Raw genomic sequence first — 21,617 nt, 5'->3', positions numbered from 1 at the left:
TAACTCATTCTCTTTGTTAGTTACTGTGAGTTTATGTTATTTCCTAAATAATAAATTCATATTTTTCTATATGTTTGCAGTGAGTTTATGTTATTTGCCTAAATAATAAATTCATATTTTTCTATATGCTTGCAAAGACAGGGGGCCAGATGTATCAAGAAGGCCTTTTGCGAGTCGGAAATAGCGATTTTTAAGAAATCGCTATTTCTGATTCGCAAAATGCAATGTATCACATTTGCGAATCGGTAATAGCGATTTCTTCAAAACCGCAAATGCTATTACCGAATCGAAAATTGCGATACCGGCCCCATTCGCACCTATGGGCCTGTAGGCCCATATTTGCGATTTTTTGCATTTCCAAAATTGGGATTTCTTAACTGGAAATCGCAATTTTGGAAATGCAAAACCCCAGGCCCCCTCTGCTGTACCCCAAAAAGGTTTTGGGGACATGTAAGGTGCACACATGCCAAAAGGGCATGTGTGCTTTACATGTACATTTTAAAAATTCTTTTTAAAAGCATTTTTAAATTTTGCACATGGTTACCACTAAGTTTAACTTGGTGGTAAATAGCGAGATTCCTAAATGCCTAATTCGCATTTAGGAATTGCTTCTTACATGTGCTTTAGAAATCGTAAATAAGGAATCCTTATTTGCGATTTCTTATTTAGAGATTCGCAATTTGTGACTCTCTAAACAGGGTCCCTGTGGGGAGGAGGCCAACGCGGAGCTGGAGGGCTTCCTCCAGCCCAATTATGATGTTTCCAATAGGCTGACTGGCAGAAATCTCCGTACTAGGAGGTTTCTGCCTGTCAACCCACTGGAAACAGTGTGGCGCCATTGGCCTCGGCTCCTCAGGGAGCTGAAGCCAATGTTGTCACACAGAGTGGGTCCCAGGACCCTCATAGCAGACAGTCCGCATTCTGAGGGTGCTAAGAAGGGGTTCTCCTGCACTCCCTATGATATGGTCATGGGCATTTAGGGTGCCCCTGTGGACCCCGCCATTAAAAAGATGTCAGAAAGGGAAGTTGTGATCAGCACCGGGGTGCAAACTTAGTGTCGCTGTGGCTGTCCATGACTTTGGCCACTGCCAATCCATTAGGATCCATGATCCAGGTGATGATGGTGGTCCCCTGGCGGTACGACTGCCAGAGATGTAATCTGGCAGTTGGACCGACAGGAGTGTGGCGGTGTGACTGCCACCACGAGTTTGGCAGTCCTTGGAACACCAAACTCGTAATCGGGCACTAAGTATTGCAGGCACAGTTGACTGTTACCTCATTCATCAATCTCACTCAGTAACCTAGGTACACTTCCAACTCAGCACATACCCTCTACCTCTCGGAGAGCCACTGCATTTGTTGTTAATATAAACAGACTCGATAGGCCAACATGTAGTAAAGCCCACTTGGGTTTTCACCAGTGGTCTAAGTCATATAAATAATTTCTCTGGAAATTAATTATATGTACATTTTCCCCTTATGTTTAATGTGGATAGCTGGAAAATCCAATTGTGCCTGATTGAGGGACTGTGATTATCATTTCTTTACAGCAGACACGCCTTAAACCTGGACGCATAAGGATCATGTCAACAGCCAAGAGTGTTGCACCTCCTTTACCAGATTCACTGATTTCTCAGCCAGTTTTTACGTTGTTAGCATCTGCAAGATCCAATTCTTAAATTTCTGTTTTTGTACTATAATTTGTAATTTAATAGTGTAGTAGCAGGTTGTTGGGTTTGAAGGGGAATGGGGGGGGGGCAACTTAATTACCAACTAATTTATTTTATTGTTAATTTATTTTCTATGGTAAACAAATATTTAATTCAATAATAATTTTATCGTTTATTAATTATGTTATGTATTTAGGTTTATGTGATGTTTTAATGCATATTTACATTTTAAAATGGTGATTACATATTTTTATTGTAATGGCAGGTTGGTGGCTTTTGTTGGATAATAGGTTGGGAAGTTTATTAAATTACAAATTATTTTATATTAATGCTAATCATTGTTTAATAGTTAAGTCATTATGTAATTTTTACTAATGTTTACATTGTTTTATTTTTTGATTGTTGGATTATTTTGATTTTTAAAATGTTACTGTTACTGTGAATTCAAATATTTATATTCTTGTTGGTAATGTGTGTTTTAGTAGTGGGTTCTTGTTACAAATAATGTTATATTAATGCTAACTAATTTGTAACTAATGGATAACTCTGGAAATTGTTTTATTTTGAACTTTTTATTGTTTGTTTAATTTTACAGTATATTTAAATATTTACTTTCTTTTAGTAATGCATATTTTAGTAGCAGATTGTTGGTGTTATAGGGGAACAGGGAGGGAAGGTATAGAAATTATAGTATATTTAAGTTGGTTGTTAGCAATATTTATTGATATCTATTTATGTAACTTTTTTAATGTTGGAAATATTATGCAGATTATTTGTTCTATTTAATAATTTAGGAGCTCATTACAAGTCTGGCTGTCCAAAACGCAGGATTGTCAAACTCGCGGGCAGGACGTCATCACCATGACAGTAGCATCCCCCATGCCCTATTACAAGTTTTCCGCTGGTCTGACCTGGCTGACCGTCGGAATCCTTGAACAATGCTATGAGATGGCACTTGGCTCCCTTAAAGGAGTTGAGTGCTATCCCGAAGCACAGAGTGGGCCGACCAGCACCCTTGGAATGCGCACTGTCATGGTTGTGGGAAGTGCAGGGGCCCCCTATGGTAAAGGTATTTCCACCAGTTTTTCATGGTAGGGTCCCAGCCATGAAAAGGCTGGTGGGAATGGGGATTGTAATAAGTATAGGGGCCTTGAGTTCAGCACAGCCATGGCTCATTACAAGCCCGACTGCTGTTATGCCGTTGGGAAACATGTTCCCGGCAGGGGTGGTGGTCCTTTGGTGGTCCGACTGCCAAAGTCGTAATTTGGCGGTTGGGCTGTTAAAGCCATGGCGGTCCTACCACCACCAGGAGTCTGGCAGAGTGAAGACTCATAATGAGGCCCTTAGTCTTATGTGTTTTAATAATGTTTGGTAATTGTTTTGCATTTAAAGGTTTTGATTTGTTAAAGTAATATTTAAAAAAAATTGCTTCATTTATTGTGTTTTTGGTGTTTCCTCTTTTGTGTTGTAGGGAAGTACAGTTTAATAATTTTTTATGTTACTATTATTATATATTTCTTTATTTTTGTAGTACTATATAATATGTTTTTTTGTGATAATTGCATTTTTTAGGTATTTGCATGTTTTCTACAAAATTATTAGGAAGTGGAATGTTATTTGTATTCCCTTTAAAGTCCTAAATTTTCTGTACTGGTGCAGAGACTCAAGTGAGAATAGTAAATCTAACCCCTCTGGAGTCCAACACTTTCCCCACTGTTCTGTAGATTGAAGTGAGAATAGTAAGGGGTCGATTATGACTTTGGCGGACGGAAAAAGCCGTCCGCCAAAGTCCTGACAGTCAGATTGCCCCAGTGTGGCCACCTTCCCACAGGCCACTAGGTCAGCAGGTGGAAACGGTGTTTCCATCTGCTGGCCCAGTGGGAAATGGCTGACAACATTGAAGCCGGCTCATAATAGAGCCAGCAGCAATGCTGTAGTGCTTAGGGTGCATCAGCACCCATTGCGATGTTCACTGTCTGAACATCGTGATCGGGCTGGTCAGGGGGGGTCCCTGTACTGCCCATGCCAAGTGCATGGGCATATCAGGGGCCCCCCAGGGGCCCCCTGCACCCTGTCACCACCAGCAGTTACATGACAGTGCTACCAGCATGTAACCGCTGTCGGAGAAGGGGGTTGTAATCCCCAGGGTGGCTCTGCTTGCAGCAAAACCCTGGTGCATTAGGACCACTAGCACTGCCAGTCCCTCCTATGGAGGAAAACTGGCAGTGCTGGCAGTCCAACCGTGGCGCTATTGCAAGACCGCCAGGCTCATAATAAAGCCCTAAATCTAACCCCTCGGGAATCCAACACTTTCCCTACTTTTGCATAGATTGGAATGTGGATATTAGGGACTAATAAGGAGTTGGGCCACCACAACTCCAATATGACAGTGGTGTGGTGGCTGTCAAGCCGGTAGCCTCACCATCACAGTATAGCAATGTTTCCACTGGGCTGACTGGCAGAAACGTCATATTATGCTGTTTCCACTGGTCAGCCTGGTAGAAACAGTGCAGCTGCTTTGGATATTAGGGAGCTCACAGCCCACAGCACCCGCAGAATGCACACTGTCTTGCATAGCAGACAGTGCACATTCCGAGGGTGTTGGCAGGTGGGGCCCCTGTACTGCCCATGATATGATCGTGGGCAGTGCCGAGGCCTCCCTTTGGCCCCCAGCACTGCCTTTCTGCCAGCCTTTTCAGGGCAGGGACCCCACCATGAAAAGGCTGGCAGAATGCAAAGTCGTGATCAGCACAGTGGTGCCAAACTCAGCATCAACCCATGGGTATCCCTGATCCTGGCGCAGGCGGCAGTCTCCTAGCTGTCCAACCACCAGGATCATAATCCGTCAATCGGACTGGCAGGACTACAGCGCTCCAACCGCCACCATGGGTTTGGCAGTCCATGGACCACCGAAGTCGTAATAAGGCCCTAAATCTAACCCCCTTTGGAGTCCATCACTGTCTCTACTGCTGTGTAGGATTGTGTTGGAATAGTAAATTTAACTCCCCTGGAGTCCAACACTTTCCATACTGTTGTATAAAGTAGAACTGTAATAGTAAACCTAACCGCTCCAGAGTTTTCCTTCTGTTGTATAGTCTGGAGTGGGAATAGTAAGTGTAAACTCTCAGGAGTACAGCACTTTTCTGGCTGAGCAGCATTACACAAAATTTGGCAGATAGCAAGATATTGGTCCATAAAGAGTATTTTTTGTGATTTGATACAAATCCATGAATTACTTTTTGAGAATCTAAGGTTCCATAATTATGTATATTTCACTTTGCAGATCCCCACCGTGGATCATTAGTGTTGGTTCGGCGGATCAATGAACTTGTGTGCTCAACCTCGCATTTTGATTGACTGGCCACAACCTGAACAGCAAGTTGTGAGGGCAATTGTAGGACTCTAGGACTTGATCCCCTTATCATGCTGTAATATATTAGCCCACTCAGATGGTCTAGGGGGCAGTAGTGGGACCACCCCTGACGTGGAAATGACTAAAAAAGGGTTTTTTGACTGTTCATCAGGTCTGTGGACCAATTGCGGTGCTCAGCTTGGCCCCTTGAGGCTTTGCAATGGTTCCATGGGTCCAAAACACCTTTTTAAAAACAGCAGACACACATGCAAGTACACGTAGACACACAGCCCCACCCACAAAACCTCACACACACACATAGGGCCTCATTATTAGTTTGGCAGTCAGTCCGCCTGACCGCCCTGATGGAGGTCTTTCGAACGGTACCAGGCTGATGGTCCACAGACCGCTGGACTAAGAGTTTCCCATGGGGCTGGCGTGAGTGATGGAGGAGGCAGGGGGCAGTATAATGGAGCTCTTGCCGGCCATACATCCCTACCTGTCAGCATGACTGCTGGATTGTGCCCATGCACCACGTTGTGCACTGGACAAAGTGCACCCATGAACCCCAAATTTCCTGGGGGGCCACATGGGCCCACACCTCACCCACCATGGGGTCGTGCCCAGTGGGTTCCCCGTTTTTGGCCCCTTAGCTGCCTGACCGCCAAGCTTTCCATGGCAGTGGGATTGCCATTGAAAACTTGGCGTTCCTGCAGGTCATAAAGGGCATAGCAGGCCCAATGTCGGAATCTCCAACATTGGCTCCCACAGTCAGGAACGTCACTGTCCCTACCACAATGACTACGGTGGTGCGGTGGTCTGCAGGCAGGCATCTGGTGGTCTGACCGCCAAACTCGTAATCAGGCGGTTCCACAGTTGTGGTGGTTGGACTGCCACTGCTACCATGGCGGTCCACGGACTGACAAACTTATAATGAGGCCCAAAGTCACCCATATCCATTACACACCAACACACACCTCTACACAAATCCCCTCGCACACATATATACGCACACAACTACTCTCACACACATCAACACTCCCACACAGACACACACACACAACTATGCCTCCCACACACACTGATACACACCCACCTCCACAGACACCCCATGTTCACTCACACACACATCTGCACACACAGTCATACATACACACCCACACATGCACATACCCAAACACCTCCACACACATTCCCTAACACACATACAACTACTGCCACACACACCCATATACTCAGTCAAACACCCAAAGACACACCCACAATGAGCTGCACACATTGCGCTGACACCCCCAATATTCACTCACACACCTATACAGACACACACATCTTGAATATAAGCATTACATTGTTCACGGGGGTGTTAGAGGGCGGGCGAGCAAGATGGCTGCACTATCGTGAGGCTCCTGCAGCCCAGAGAAAAAATCCATTAATATCCTGCCTGGGGTTCATGTGCCGGACACTGGACCTGCCGTGGGGGTGTGCGCTGATGCCAGTCCCGCTATTTGTGGTAGTTATTAGCAGGACGCTGCTGAGTGATAACAGGAGAGCAGAGTGCTTCAGATGGGCCTACTGATACTGGGCTATCTGTCTGGGTGCCGCTGCGTGGAGCTGCCGGCTGGAGTGAGACGGTGGGCGGCTCGGGAACGCGACAGCGGCTGCGGGAGAAGCGGACGCCCTAAGTGAAACGTGTGCGGCGTAGTGGCGAAGGGGACACTCGCACAGTGCACCAGACAGGCGGTGAGGCACGGTCTGAACTGTGGCGTGGAGACGTGCGACCCGGGTGACGGGACAACAACACGCAACGGAGAGCCGGGGCCTAGCAGGCCCGACGAGCCGGACGAAGATGGACCCAGTGCGATGCTGGAGGTGAGAAGCACTAGACCACACCCGAGAACACAGGAAAGCAGGGCCATCCCCGGAGGACGATGCATGTAGAGCATGGTGGGGCCTAGGCCACTGTGAAGGAGGGTGTGGATTGACCTGCAAGAGGACGGCACACTACGAGATACCGAAGCTTTTGGGCCTGAGGGGGTGAACTGCACAAAATTAGATAGGACTTTCAAGGTGGGGAGCACTCAAGCCCAGAAAGGTAAAGACATCACAGTGACACTTGCTTACGTTGCTGGGAAGGGTGCAAGGGCTGGCGGTCCCCCCCCAGGCCTTCTACCTATCTATTTACACCAGTGCACCCATTTCGTGCAGCGCTTAGACTGGCCTGTTGTCCAGAATATGAGGGGGGACGCCGGAGGTAGACTCGCGGGGTTCCCCTACCGTGACCACAATGGGCAAAACTGATGCAAAGCAGCAGAGGCTGCAATTTGGGGCCAAAAGACACACCGGGGCCCCCCCAGAACATGTGGAGGGAGACGCTTCGTCGTCCCCACAGGACGACCAGTCTGGCCTCAGCGAAATGAAGGCGCTCTTGCTTACTATGCAGTCTAGTCTGTCCTCAATAGATGACAAAATGGACACCATGACCACAAGACTGGACCTACTCACCGCTGGGCTAGAGAAACAGTCAGGGCGGATAACTGACGCCGAACAACGAATCTCCCATGTAGAGGATGTAATGCAGAAAAGACAAGAACAACTCTTGCAGATGGATAAACTCCTCAAAGTCATAGCGCTAAAGAACGAAGACTTAGAAGCTAGGTCTAGGTGGAATAACATACGCATAGCGGGTATACAAAATTGCTAGTGGGGTGAAAAACTGGGGTTAAATAGGCGCTCAGGATCAACAAATAGCATCAATTATAAATCAAGTAGACATGAAAACAAAGAAAAACCTGGGTGCCTACACAAGGGAACACCCCCTTCCCTTATAGGTTAGAAACAACCCAACAAAAAGGATTACATGGTGTGGCATAGCGGGTATACCAGAATCGACGAACACTGGCCGGATGGAACAATTCATGGAGCAGCTACTCTTTACGTTGTTTGGAGAAGATGCTTTTTCGCGCCTGCTGATAGTAGAAAGAGCCCACAGGACTCTGATGGCTAGACCTCCGCCCGGCACCCTGCCTAGACCGATCATCGTGCTCCTTTTAAACTACAGGGACAGAGATACTACATTGCGGTTGAGCAGAGAAAAGCAACCCTTACAATTTGAGGGTAGGGCACTATCGATATACCCTGATTTCACTACAACTGTTCAGGAAGCTCGGAAAAAAATTGCCATTGTAGAGCAGAAACTGAGACAGCATAATATACAGTATGCTATGTTATATCTGGCGAGGTTGAGGGTTACCCATAATGACAGGAGGATGACATGACATTCACAACACCCCAGCAGGTACATGACTTCCTAAAGCGGATTCGAGGAAAAGAGGATCCAAAAACTTCTGGGGAGGGGCTGTCGGCCTCTCCCTCCACCCTATTGGATCAAGAATGAGCTTGCTCCTTGAGGTACTGTGATCTTCTCTCTGCAGATGAGACCCACATGCGCTCTCAGTAGCGTTCATATGTCATAGTTGTTCGGTGCCTGGTCTTGGTGTGCGCCCACCCCTGCGGACTGGGGGCTACCGGCACACCTGGACTAACATTCTACTCCGGGCACCCCCCTAGACAACAGGGGGTTTTCTGAGGCGGCCCTCTGGAGGTCCTTCCATTGGGAAGTCCCCACTTAACTTTGTTATTCGTTTTCTTCTTTGAAATGTCAACCTGTTTATGGATTGATGTATGTTTGGGAGTTAAAGGGAGGGGCATTCCGGGCGGGATTGGGCCGCTGAAGTGGGTGAGTGGGTCGGGTGAGGAGGTTTTTTACTCGTTCTGGCCTGCAAAGTTACATATCTGTAGGGCATTGGGCTCTCTACTGGACCCCACTCTTAGATTGTACATTTTCTTAACCATGACTGCCTATATTAGCGACTGTACACGATGACGTCAGGGAGTAGGGTACAGGGCCTACCAGACGGACATACACTGCATTGCTTGACATGGAATGTTAGGGGGCTGGGAGATCCCCGCAAAAGACGACATATAATGGCATATTTAGAACGGCACAAGATACACATTGTACTCCTACAGGAGACACATTTTACACCTGGGAGGCGTACCATGTTTGGGGGCCGATGGTCTGCATACAGCCAACACTCTGCCTACTCCTCCTACTCTAGAGGCACCTCTATCCTTGTCCATAGGGGTACCCCCTATACACCTCTCGGATTTAAAAATGATGCACAGGGGAGGTATACCATTATCTGGGGCCGACTGTCGCAATATTCCGTGACCATAGTTAATTGCTATGCACCTAATACTGATGACCCCTCTTTCTTTGACGCTCTCTGGGGCAGTATTGCGGAAATAGGCTCAAGATATATACTTTGGGGCGGAGACCTCAATCTAACGCTAGATTCTCGCAGGGACAGAGGGACGGAGCCCACGACTCATAGACGTGGAGCGGCGGAGAGGCTTGAGGCTGACATGGCGGTGCAGGATGTGGTAGACAGATGGCGCTGGCTGCATCCCTGTGCTGAAGAGGGCACCTTCTACTTGGCGGTGCACGCAAGCTGGTCCAGGCTAGACTACTGGCTTATATCAAGCCCCCTAAAACCCTGGGTGGTAGATATCACGCATCTGGAATGAACATACTCTGACCATTCCCCTGTTGTGCTCGAGCTGAGGATCCCCCTTGCATCCCCGCCTCTCTTGTCCTGGCGCCTGTCCCCTCACACTTTGTTGGACGACGTCTTCCGCGGCGAATTACGTGCTGAAATAGCAGATTTCTTTGACTGCAATAAGAATACTGTAGACAGCGTTGCCACGATCTGGGAGGCGTTTAAGGTTACTCTTAGAGAGTAATGTTTGGCTAAAGGTGTGCGTATATTGCAAGAACTCCGAACTACCTTAGCAAGTTTAGAGTTAGAGATTAAATGGCTGGAGATGGAGCAGATGGAGAGGCCATCGGTGGACGCTACGCGACGCCTGTGAGAAACCCTCACTGAATATCAGGAGGTCTTGGAGCGTGAGGTACTATTCAAGGGCAAATATGCTAGGGCCCGCTCCTATGGAGAGGGAGAGAGACCGGGCAGGTCCTTGACTTATGCTTTACGTACGGCCAGACCAGAAAATTCTATACCTGAGATACTTAATGCCACTGGCTGTCCGCTCAGGGACACCTCTGACATACTCAAAGCTTTCACTGATTACTACCAGCGTTTGTATTCCTCTACTAGATCGGATCCCCCAGGTGTTGACGGGTACTTGGGGGGGATGGCGCTGGCCTGGCTTAGTGACGCTCATCGCATCTTTTTGGCGGCTGAGCTTGAACAGGACGAGATCCGAGAGGCTGTGATGCAGCTCCAATCGGGTAAAGCCCCAGGCCCTGACGACATCCCTGCTGAGCTCTTTAAAACCTATGTGGACATACTTGCCCCATGGCTGGGACTGGTCTACCGAGAGTCAAGACGGAGTGGAACTCTCTCGCCCACTATGAGAGAGGCCCTGTTGACTACTATATTGAAACCGGGTAAACCTGCGACACGCTGTGATTCCTATCGCCCATTGTCCCTTATTAATTGCGATACCAAGATACTAGCAAAGGTGTTGGCGAATCGATTGAGTCTCTTGATGTCCTTTTTGGTTAGGCCCGATCTATCTGGATTTATTCCGGGCAGATCATCCTCACATAATCTGCGCACTTTCTTTACTATACAGCAGAGTATAGATCCCGCGATCTCGGCGGCGGTGGTATTCTTGCGTGCTGCTATGGCCTTCGATACCATAGAATGGGACTACTTAATGTCTATTTTGGGGCGCATGGGCTTCCCCCGCATGTATATGCCATGGATCGCCCTTTTATACTCTGATCCAGTGGCCACTGTACAGATTAATGGTCATCGGTCCACCTCGGTCCACATTGAGAGAGGCACGAGGCAGGGGTGTCCGGTTTCGCCACTGCTCTTCGCCCTGGCGATGGAGCCACTGGCAGCGATGCTGCGACAGAATCATGCCACCTTTGCAATTCGCACCCCCTCCAGACACATCCTAATCTCGCTATACGCAGATGACGTCACATTATATCTAAGAAACCCAGAAGACAGCCTAAATCCTGTCTTGCGGGAAATTGTCAAATTTGGCCACATCTCTGGGATTCGGGTGAACTGGGCAAAGTCCGTGATCTACCCATTGACGGATTGCATGGCGCGATGCTCCCCTGATTTCCCCCTCGGGTGGGCAGACAACTCCCTTAAATACCTGGGCATTGTGATCACTCGTGACAAGCATGAATTGATGCGCTTGAACTATGGGGTGTTACTTGATAGCATACAGGAGATGGTCACGCTTTGGATTGCTCTGCCCTTGTCTCTGGCAGGACGCATATCATTGATGAAGATGATTGTGCTCCCTAAGCTTCTTTATCTGTTTCTCAACATACTGCATCCCCCCGCCCGTCCCTTCTTCAAAGAACTACGAACACAAATGATTAGGCTGGCTTGGGCTGGTAAACAACCGCGCCTTAAATGGGAAATTATGACGCAACCCTATGAACGTGCGGGCTTTGAAGCCCCGGATTTTGTGCTATAATATGACTGAGCACAGGCGCAATTCGCTTATTTTTGGTACCACCCTCCCCCGCATATGGCGCATCTTGCGTTGGAGCAGGGATATATGACGCCGGTGCCCAGCACTGCCTACCTTACTGACCTGGCAGTGGATGGCCCCCGGGACTCAACAGTGGGGTGTACGCAGCTGGCTTGGAAGAAATTAGCTGCTAGGGTGGGTGGTGAATTACTATATTCGCTGCTGATGCTGCTCGTGGGCAACAAAATGATCTCGATGACTTGTGAGCCGACTGGGATGCGGCTACTCGCTCCGTTGCAGACTCACACATGGGGTGGCTTGTATGTGAACTCACGCTTTAGAGAACAGGACAAAATCAACTCCGATGGCCGCCTCTCCTCCTTGGAGGTCTTTTTGTATATCCGCCTCTGACGCTCTATAAGGGCCCTCTCGCCCTCCTTTCCCGGGGAGCCGCCATGCCTACAAGCATTTCATGATTTGCTGCAATGCAGCGACCCACGCCACCTAGTGACGACTCTGTATCGCTCAGTACTGTGGGACCAGCCCGGCATTGAGGGAGCGGCGCGTAGTAGATGGGAGGAGCTGCGATTTCAGATAACTGAGGCCCAGTGGACATACTGTTGCCAGCAAACCAGTAAAATAACCGCTAGCAGCAGGCTCCGGATCATACACTATAAATACCTAAGCCGTCTCTGCTACACTCTGGCGAAGCTCCATCGACACAACCTTCGAGCCACTGACAATTGTGATAGATGTGGGGCTGAGGGGGCAGACTTCCTCCACCTAGCCTGGTCTTGTCCGAAGGTACTGGAGTATTGGGGAGAGGTGGAGGGAGCGATATCTATTATGGTCTCTACGCCACTGACACTTACGTTGCTGGTTGCACTCTTAGGACACACTGAGAGAATTGCCCCAGATTATCGTAGATATGTTGACTTTGCACTCTTATTAGCTAAGCGTAGAGTGGCGTGGCGCTGGGGCAGGGGAAGGGCCCCGAAGTTTAAGGATTGGCTGTCTGATCTAGTGTACGGCAGGATGCAACATGAGACATATGCTGAGCTGCTGCCGCCCTCATCCCGCCCTAGAGATATCTGGGCTCCACTGGACGTGTACTTGCTCAGACAATCAGAATCCAATAACGATGCAACCCCAGTGAGATACCCTTTGAGAGATGTGTGACCACTGGGTCATAGAGGCTCAGAGACTGAAGGAGGGCCGTTAAATGCAGGGACACTGGGCAGGTGTTGGAGGAGTCTAGGATATGGAAGCGAGGCGCTCATGCCGCCAGACCTTGTTGCATTTCTACTACGTGAGGTGGGTTAATGACAGCTGAACCTTGTCGCATTTGGAAGTCCGGTTGATGTATGACTGTTTAACTTGGATGGAGTGGAGCTCAGATGAGTGGTTATATGTTAATTGTTTTGCCTGTTTTAATTACTCATATTGAATTGTTGCTTACCTCGTTATGAGGATATGATGTATACATTGCAAAACCAATAAACAAAGTAAAAAAAAAATAAAAAAAAAATGCATTACATTGTTCACTTAAAGGTCCTACATTTAATTACAACTAAAAGTTGAATACAGAGTTGGACAGATGCAGAATCTCTATCACTTGATTGTTCACAACTGGAAGAATATATTTTTACACTATACAATTGCATGGAAAAAAAACGAACCATACAAAGCTTGGTGTGTACCTGAATACATTTTTCTGTGGAATGCAAATATCTGCACTAAATCAGATTAAGATATTCTGTTGCTGGATTGCCAAATATATGAAGGTGTAATCATCGTTATATATGTCAAGCCCTATCTGCCTTTCACTGTTTCCATGAAAGGGTATGTACGCATTAACTGTCTGAAAAATGTTTTACTTCAAATAATGTATGCATACATTGTTACTCATATACAACTTAAATGGTGAACTAAGACATAACATTTCTTTTGTGTTCAGCACTTTGTATGCAGTTTCCATTATTTTGTAATTTTGCATGTTTTTTCCAATTTGTATTAATCATTGTACTTACATAGAATTTAAATTACAGTTTTAAATAAATGATCCTACAATTGAATTGAACATTTCTAGAAAAAAAGACTACGCTTCCTGTTCTGCATTTCTGCTGTTTCTATAGGCTAAAGGATAAATGATCACCAATTTCCTTAATTTGCCTTTTTATATAACTTTTCGTTAATCATGGAAGTGGTAAGTCAAAGGAATTTTGTACTAATGGCATATATGTCTACTACAGGTGTAGTGCACATGGTTTAACATCGGATGAAATTGCAGAGTTCAAAAGGCGAAAAGCAGAGAGATTCCTTGCTAAAATGGCATAGACATGAGGTAGTGAAATGCCTGTAACTATCTTCAGTAGTTCTCTGTGAGTTAGTCTGTGATTGTGTCCTTCCTGTCCTGTGGTAGTTTTTCTTGTCTGAATGTGAGTAATTCCATTGGTGAATTCACCTTTTTCTGTGCTAAGAGAAAAAAAGTATTTGGTTAAAGAAGGGAGTATGTATTTTAATACATATATACATTTGAGTATGCCAATCCACTTTAACGCCTTCATTGCAAGTGGTACTTTAATTCACAACTACCATTACGTTAAAAATGTTTCAACATACTTTTTTGTAATGCTAGTAAGGTGAATTAATCCACTTTTAGTGATAGATGCATATAAATTTCATCACTAAGGTAGTAATTAGTTGCTGTGTAAAATGGTTTACATAAATTGTAATTGATTTATAATTGCCTGAATGTTACTCGAATGCTTCTGATGGTAGTATGGATACTTACTTCTGATGTTTGATTCTTTTGCTTTGTTTTTGCTCTCAGGCTTTAAGTGTAAGCCAACTACATTCTCATTAATTCAAGTCCTTGCCAGGTGGCCAGGTGTCCTACAGTACTCTGTTAGTACCCACTTCCTGTGGAACTTTAAACTTAATGAATTTAAACAATCGCACAATAAAAAACTTGACTATTTATTACAGTTGCATTCTGGCACAACCCTGAATTGAACTTAAAAAACATGTAAGGTCTGACAATATCAATTAAGGGACCTACTGACAAACTGCATTTTGTTGTATGTTAATAGTACTATAACAGTACTATTAACATACTATGAAATGCTATTCACAAATGTACGTGCAGAGGTTCTACCTCCACTATTCCACTTCTCCTATCTTTTTTGTGCAGAGAATTCTTCCCTGACTACAGACACTCTGAACATGTAAGTGTTTTAGTAGTAAATGAGGGAGGGACAGGAGGGAGTGACTGGATAATGGGGAATGCTTTCTACTAAAGGTTGAGAAATTCAACAGAAGTAAAGAGGGTGTTTTTGGGAGGGACGTGCACCCACCCACAAAAACTATAGGCCCATTGCTATTCAAAAACTGCACTTTTAAAGTTATTACAGACAGAAAAACACTAAAAATAGTAGTAAATTACTCCTGTTTAGAGATGGAATAAGGGGCTCATTAGGACTTTGGCGGTCGGACCAGTCGGGGAGGAGGCTTCATCATACCGGTGCCCCCCCTCCCCCAGTCGTATTAAAATGTTTCCTCCGGTCAGCCTGACAGAAACAGTGTAATGGAATTGGCCTCAGCTCTCTTAAGGAAGCCGAGGCCAGTGCGTCACACAACAGCACCCTTGGAATGTGCACTGTCTGCAGACCAGCCTTTTCATGGGAGGGACCCCACCAGGAAAAGGCTGGCAGAAAGAGAACTTGTGATCAGCACGGCGGTGCTGAACTCAGTGCTGCTGTGACTGACCACGACTTCGACCGCTGCTACCCCATCAGGAACCATGATCCTGATGCCAGGAGTGCAGTGGCCTGACCACCACCACGGGTTCGGTGGTCCTTGGACTGCCAAATTCGTAATTAGGCCCTACGTCCAATACCATACATGGCCAACCACTGGTACTTAAACACCCTCCAGATCTGGAGACAGTGAGTTGAAACAAAACCCTATAGATAATAATTTTGCATTAAATTAAATTATTTAATATAATAATAAAACAATATAAATAAATACAATTTATTGTTACAAAAATACTATAAATAATACATATTTAAAATATGTTTTTAGCCTTTTTGGAAATTAAAAATGAATGCAACATTATTTTTATTAATACATAATTTAATTACTTTTAATGAATTCTATGCATTACTTTTTAACTTTTCCATGTAGTTTGCCATAGGGAGTCTCCACGTTTTCTGTATAGTAAAGTATAAAAAAAGTAAAAGATTTTATTAAACTTGGGAAAAAAAATAGTAAAAATACTTTTATGGTAAATAGTATTGTAAATAAATTGTACATATTTATTGTAAATCAGAATAAAAATGAAGAAGAATGCTAAAGCACTACTGACTCAAATGTTCAAATCTTTAATTATTTGAAATATGTAAAAAATTAAAATTATTTTTGTGATGTTTAAATTAAAAAATACATTCTCTTTTCGATGTAAAAAATGTATACATTAATAATTATTTAAAGTGATGTTTAGAATAAAGAAAAAGTAAATTAAATATGGTTTCATAAATATTTAATAAATAAAAAATAGACAGGGTTTAAAAAAATATATTTTAAACTGAATATTAAATAGATAGGTGTTGCAGTACAGCAAGATTCAAGAGTGTGGTCAATGTCTTTGAAGTCCCCATATTTTATCATATCCTTCTCAAGATTGCATGGGGGACACTGGATTGGGTCAGGATCTTGAAAGTAATGAAAAAATCGTCGGGCCAATCCAATTTGAGAGAGTTTGAACTTTCTATCTGGTATTTCTTAAGGACATTTATGGTAGAGCCCTTATGTGTAGTATGTGGGTGTCTGATAGGAAGGATTTGAGGAGGGAAGTGTGGTGTCTTCATCGTTTTCCCACTGAGGTCAAAATTTCCAATGAAAATATGATATTTCAAGAAGAAGTGAGTTGATCACTTCTATAGTCAAGGAAACAATGTTTACCCTGAGTGGTTTAGGTGTCATATTTGTCATTGAAATGAGGAGGCACTTCTAAAGTTGATAGTTTGCATATCTGTGACTACTTATAGATTGAAAAATCACCCACACCTTTTTCGAGCTCTGTGGCGGAAGAGTGTGTTGTATTCTACCTCTAGGATGAGATCAAAGTATCTAAGATGAGCCAAATCATGTGTCTGTGAGTGCAAAAGAGCAAAGGGCCCAGTCTTGCATGCAGCACTGACCTGGTGGATTGAGACCGCCGGCACCGCCAGTCCATCGGCTGACGGCATCCTGGCTGTGCCATCGGTCAGACCGTGGCAGCAACCACGGTCATAATATGGCAGATGGACCGCCCCTGTCAGCGGCAGTCAGAGCTCCACTAGACTCATAATGAGGCCCTTAATGTTCTTTTCGTACAATGTTGCTGTGCATCAAATATTTCTGTGCTGGGTAAATGTACAGAGAAAAATGTTGCAAATAGTTACTTCTGTGCATAGAAACCATTTTGCAATTGTATAACTTACAGAGGAATGTTGTGCACATTTTGTAGCTTGATGAGATCAAGAAGTGACAGCATCTTGCATTCCCAAAACAAGCACTGGCAAAGCCAATAGGTCTATAGATGGCTGCCAGCCTTTTGGTAGTTAGTTCTTCTTTTGTTTAGTCATGGTTTTTGCATATTTTATAACAATTGGAAGCTGCTAGGCCTTCATAAATCTAACAGAAATATAGAATAAACGCAACTTTTTTTGGTCTCAAAATAGCACCCATTACCATAGTACTCCAGGGCACTGAAGGGAACTACTTCGTGTGTCGATATGCTCCTTGTTAAAGGGCAACATGCAGCAACTCAGAGTAAAGTCAGCCAATGGCTGAAGTGGGCTCAAGCATTGCCCGTTGATGGATGCTCAGTGGGTGGAAGAAAACTGTGAATGACACAATGACAGACAAACGTCTGAAGTGTTGCTAAAAAACCCTTTAAGTAACTATCATATTTTTAGTCTAAACAAAGGATCTTGGCTAATGCTAATCTAAAAAAAGACAACTGTTCTGCCATTGGATGCCGCCAGCCTCTTTCCTCTGGAAAAGAAAGACAGAAAGGAAGAAAGAAAGGAATAAAACTACAGAGAGAGAATGCATGAAAGAAAGAAAGAAAAAACAAACCAAGAAGAAATCAGACAAGCAAAGAAAGAATGCAAGAAAGAAAATAAAAAAGGAAAGAAAGAAAGACAGAGAGGGAGGAAAGAAGGAAAGAAGAAAAGAAGGGAAGAAGGAAGGAAAGGAAGGAAGGAAGAAAAAGGAAGGAAGGAATCAAGGTAAGTAAGAAAGACACGTATGAAAGGAAAAAGAATATGAAAAGAAGGAAGGAAGAAAATAAGAAAAGAAAGGACAATAGGAAAAGAAAGAATGAAAGAGAAAGGAAGAAAGAAAAAAGAAAGAAAGGAAGAGAGAAAGAGAAAGAAAGAAAAAGAAGGAAAGAAAGAAAGAGAGGAAGAAAGAAAATGAATATAAGGAAGGAAAGCAGGAAGTAAGAAATTAGAAAGAAACTAAGAAAGAAAGAAGGAAAAAAGAATCAAAGAAAGAAAGGAGGAAAGAAAGACAAAAGTGTTGCAAGGGGTGCAAATTACTAAAGAACCATTGGTGAAACTGAACCTAGAATAAACAAGTTATGATTTCACATCAAATAGTATTGGTTTGTGTTTAGCATGCATAGTAAATAGATGATAACTTGATACAGAACAGTTTCAAATGGATGCAATCTGTTATGCTTTGAAATTGCAGCAATCAGATAAACAAGAGACACCTCAAAATGAATTTACAACAGCACTGGCATTAGACAGGAACTGATAAAGCTGGAATACGCCTTGTGCTAAGATCTGGTAGAAAACATCCTGCTATCACATCAGGCTCTAAACACAAAGGCAATACTAAAGTAATTATGAAGTAAAAACAACAACACTGGCACTAAAGGGAACTACCTTGTGTGTGATGTGCTCATTGTGAGAGAGCAAAATGCGGTCACTCAAAGTGAAGTTAACTAGTGGCTGAAGTAGGCTGACCCATTGCTGCATGCTGTATGCTGTAGTGAGTGGAAGCAAAATGTGAATGACACAACAACAGACTAATGGATGAAGAAAGCTGACTGAAAGCTCCTTTAAGTAAGTATGCTATGCATAAACATTTACTAAAATCAAATGGTCTTGGCTAATGCCAGACCCATAAAAGAACTTTGCTTGGGCAATAGCAAACCTGGAAACCTTTACACATTCCTAAAGAGCAAGCGCAGGGACGCCACAAAATTTCACTGCATATAATACTCTGAGCACCCTTGCTTATAATGGATGAGAAAGTATCAGTTGCTTAAAGTCTTGTTTGATAAATCTTTATCTGCAGGTGTCATCTGTCCTCAGAATGTGCATGTAACAAGAAAATTACATCACTGCTTCTTCATTGTCGTTTAGCAGACAGCACCCTTCCTAATGGAATTTGTTTACTTCTGTTCATCCAAACTTGGCCTCTGTGTAATGGAACTAGGGAGAAAGGCGCAGTGGATCAGATCTCATCCTTTTCCCTCACTTACATTTGTCTCACACATGCAAACACAAACAGAAGCAGGGAATGGTTCAATAAGGTTTATTGACTCAGCTGCGTCTTACATAAAATAACATGAATGCAGTCATTAGGATGATAAAACATACTAGAAGCAAAATGGTGGCAAGAAAAGTGTAACACAAGAAAGGTTCCACCATAATGTCACTATGCACAATACATGTGATTCCTACTTAAGCTATGTTAGAGCACCGCAGGATAAGCCCTCATCCGCCCTTCTGCATCCCACTGGAAGACATCATCCCCAACACAGGAGTAGGATAGTAGTGGAAATGCCTGTTATCTATAGAGACACCATCGCCATGTAGCTCAGGGAACCAGTGGTCTCAGAGAGCAGCTGTAACGAAGTCAGACAGCATGCAGTCGTCATCTGGCTGTAACCTCCCTCTAATGTGCATGGGACAGGGATTTTTTTAATAATAAAACAAATGATGTTCTGAGAAAGTGTCCCCATGTAAAAGTATGTGTGTTTCTGTGAACGTGAAAGATGCAGTGTACCACTTGTGCCTACAATCCTATCTCATGCAGCCTTGAAGAGAGCACAGCATGAATAAATGTTGTGCTAAGAAATGTAATGCTTTCTTAGGCAAAAGAACAACAAGATAAAGGAAAATAAAACATCACCACAAATGTGGCAGAATCTAAAAGAATGAAATGTAATAAAATAAAACTTTACTGGGCTAAAAGGCACAGGCAGCAGGCCTAGTTGCTAAAATAACGTGCCCATAGACATCCCTAAAATGACTCCACAACAGTAGTATAAGGAATAAACTCCCCACTTCTGTTTGTAAAAAGAACTTGGTGTTTGTATTACTCAATATGGATACAGAAAGCCACAGTGACTAACAATATCCTCCTGATATACGTTAGTATATATCGTATAGAGAACTTTACCCATTCAATTTATAACAGTTAATACAGTTTAGCTTTATGCCACAGAAGTAGGGGAAATTGTATAGGACACACTGTACAACAGCCAATACCAAAAAGAAGGTATGTGTAAAAGTAGACAAACTATATAGTTGGACAGCATGTGAAATTTATTTTGTATAAGGCACTATAATAGTGCCTCTCTAAGCTACATAATGATATGTGTTTTTTTTTTCTTTTAACAGGCAAGACTGGCAAGACACAATAAGTCAAGAAATAAAATCAATTTTCTGGAAAAGTAGAAAAAGCATTGCATCCAGAATGTAAAATGAAGGAACAAAGGACATTTCCCGATGGGGGACAATTCTGCATTTTTCCCAAAAATGACATTTAAAGGAGAAAAATACAGCCTGATGTGTCCTCCTGGATGGGCTTCCTTTAGAAAATGGAATTATTTATTCTATTTATTAGAACTGTCTCTGATGGAGGATTCAATCGCTGGAACAGGGACAATAAAAATGATGGGCAAAGGACAAACATCGAATTTGATTAGTACTGCTGGAAAATTAGATCCTAACTCGTTCATATGTAATTTACGTCCTGGGAAGGCTAGGTTACCGACTGCACTTTATTTACATTGAAAATGTCAGAATGGAAGAATTGTTTCTAGCGGTGTTTTTTAAGAAATGTTTTATATGGGTCAATTTTCCATTAAAATGTAGTATATATTCTTGATAGTACCTCAGACCTTGGCCACCAAGTACACCAAAAAGGATATTGTTTTATTTTGCCATGTGAGAGTCAAATCTTCAAAATACTATTTTCAAATAAATCATATCACTGGGAAGAAAAATTGTTTCTTGTACATTTTTGATACTCTGCAATGTGTAATTCTACAACTTCTGAATGGAATGTCAGTGTTCTGGGACTTCAGCTCAAAATCGATGCCTGGCTTTTAAGGCATATCAAAATAATACTGCTTAATTTCCGGAGTTTAATCTGAGCTGTGACTTACGTAAAGGGTAATTTAAATGCAATTTTTCTAATTAGTGGTGCCAGATTCGCTGGTAGAAACCAGATGGTTTGTTTGTGTATCACCTAGATGCCAGAAGAGACTCAACTATTTGTTATGCTGTTCATTGAAGTCCAACTCATATGTTCTGATTCCTATCCCATCACATCCTGTTTTCTGGAATTCAGTGTCAATTGGACCCATTCACCTTACTGTTAAATGTACTGCACTGTCTTAGAAAAAGGGACAGTTTTAGTCATCCTAAAGATGGTGCTCTAATACCCCATTTAAAGAGACCAGGGTTAACTCCTTTACGTTTAGAAAATTGTTGCCCCATTTCTTTATTGCCCTTTGAGGCTAATGTTTTAGAAGGACATATGCGGGGGTCATTACGAGTTCAGCGGACAGTTTTCACCGTTCACCAAACGTCCGACAGGAGGTTGCTGCCACACATGCTACCTCCCTGCTGGCCCTATTAAGAGTTTCCTGCTGTGCTGCAAAGCAGACAGTAGACATTGTGAGGGTGCTGGGCAGAGGGGCCCCTGCATTGCCCATGCCATGTGTATGCTGGGCAGGGGGCCCCCTGTGGCCCCCTGCACCTGTTCACCAGCTTTTT

General features: G+C 43.9%; 1 protein-coding gene across 2 annotated transcripts in view; it reads left to right on the top strand.

Annotated features, from left to right (window-relative positions):
- LOC138249793 (retinal guanylyl cyclase 2-like) overlaps nt 1-20,832 on the top strand; it is a 361,038-nt gene extending 340,206 nt beyond the window's left edge. The window contains exons 19-20 of one of the 2 annotated variants that reach the window (XM_069203897.1): nt 13,800-13,891; nt 20,235-20,832. In XM_069203897.1, the coding sequence (XP_069059998.1) occupies nt 13,800-13,884 (85 nt within the window). In that variant the 3' untranslated portion in view covers nt 13,885-13,891; nt 20,235-20,832. The remainder of the gene's footprint in view (nt 1-13,799; nt 13,892-20,234) is intronic. The other variant, XM_069203899.1, reaches the window with a different exon arrangement.
- Nucleotides 20,833-21,617: the final 785 nt, after the last annotated feature.

Source organism: Pleurodeles waltl, chromosome 8 (assembly GCF_031143425.1).
Source record: "Pleurodeles waltl isolate 20211129_DDA chromosome 8, aPleWal1.hap1.20221129, whole genome shotgun sequence".
Lineage (NCBI taxonomy): Eukaryota > Metazoa > Chordata > Amphibia > Caudata > Salamandridae > Pleurodeles > Pleurodeles waltl.
The sequence above is the reverse complement of the archived record's forward strand: the minus strand, read 5'-3'. Positions and strand labels throughout refer to the sequence as shown.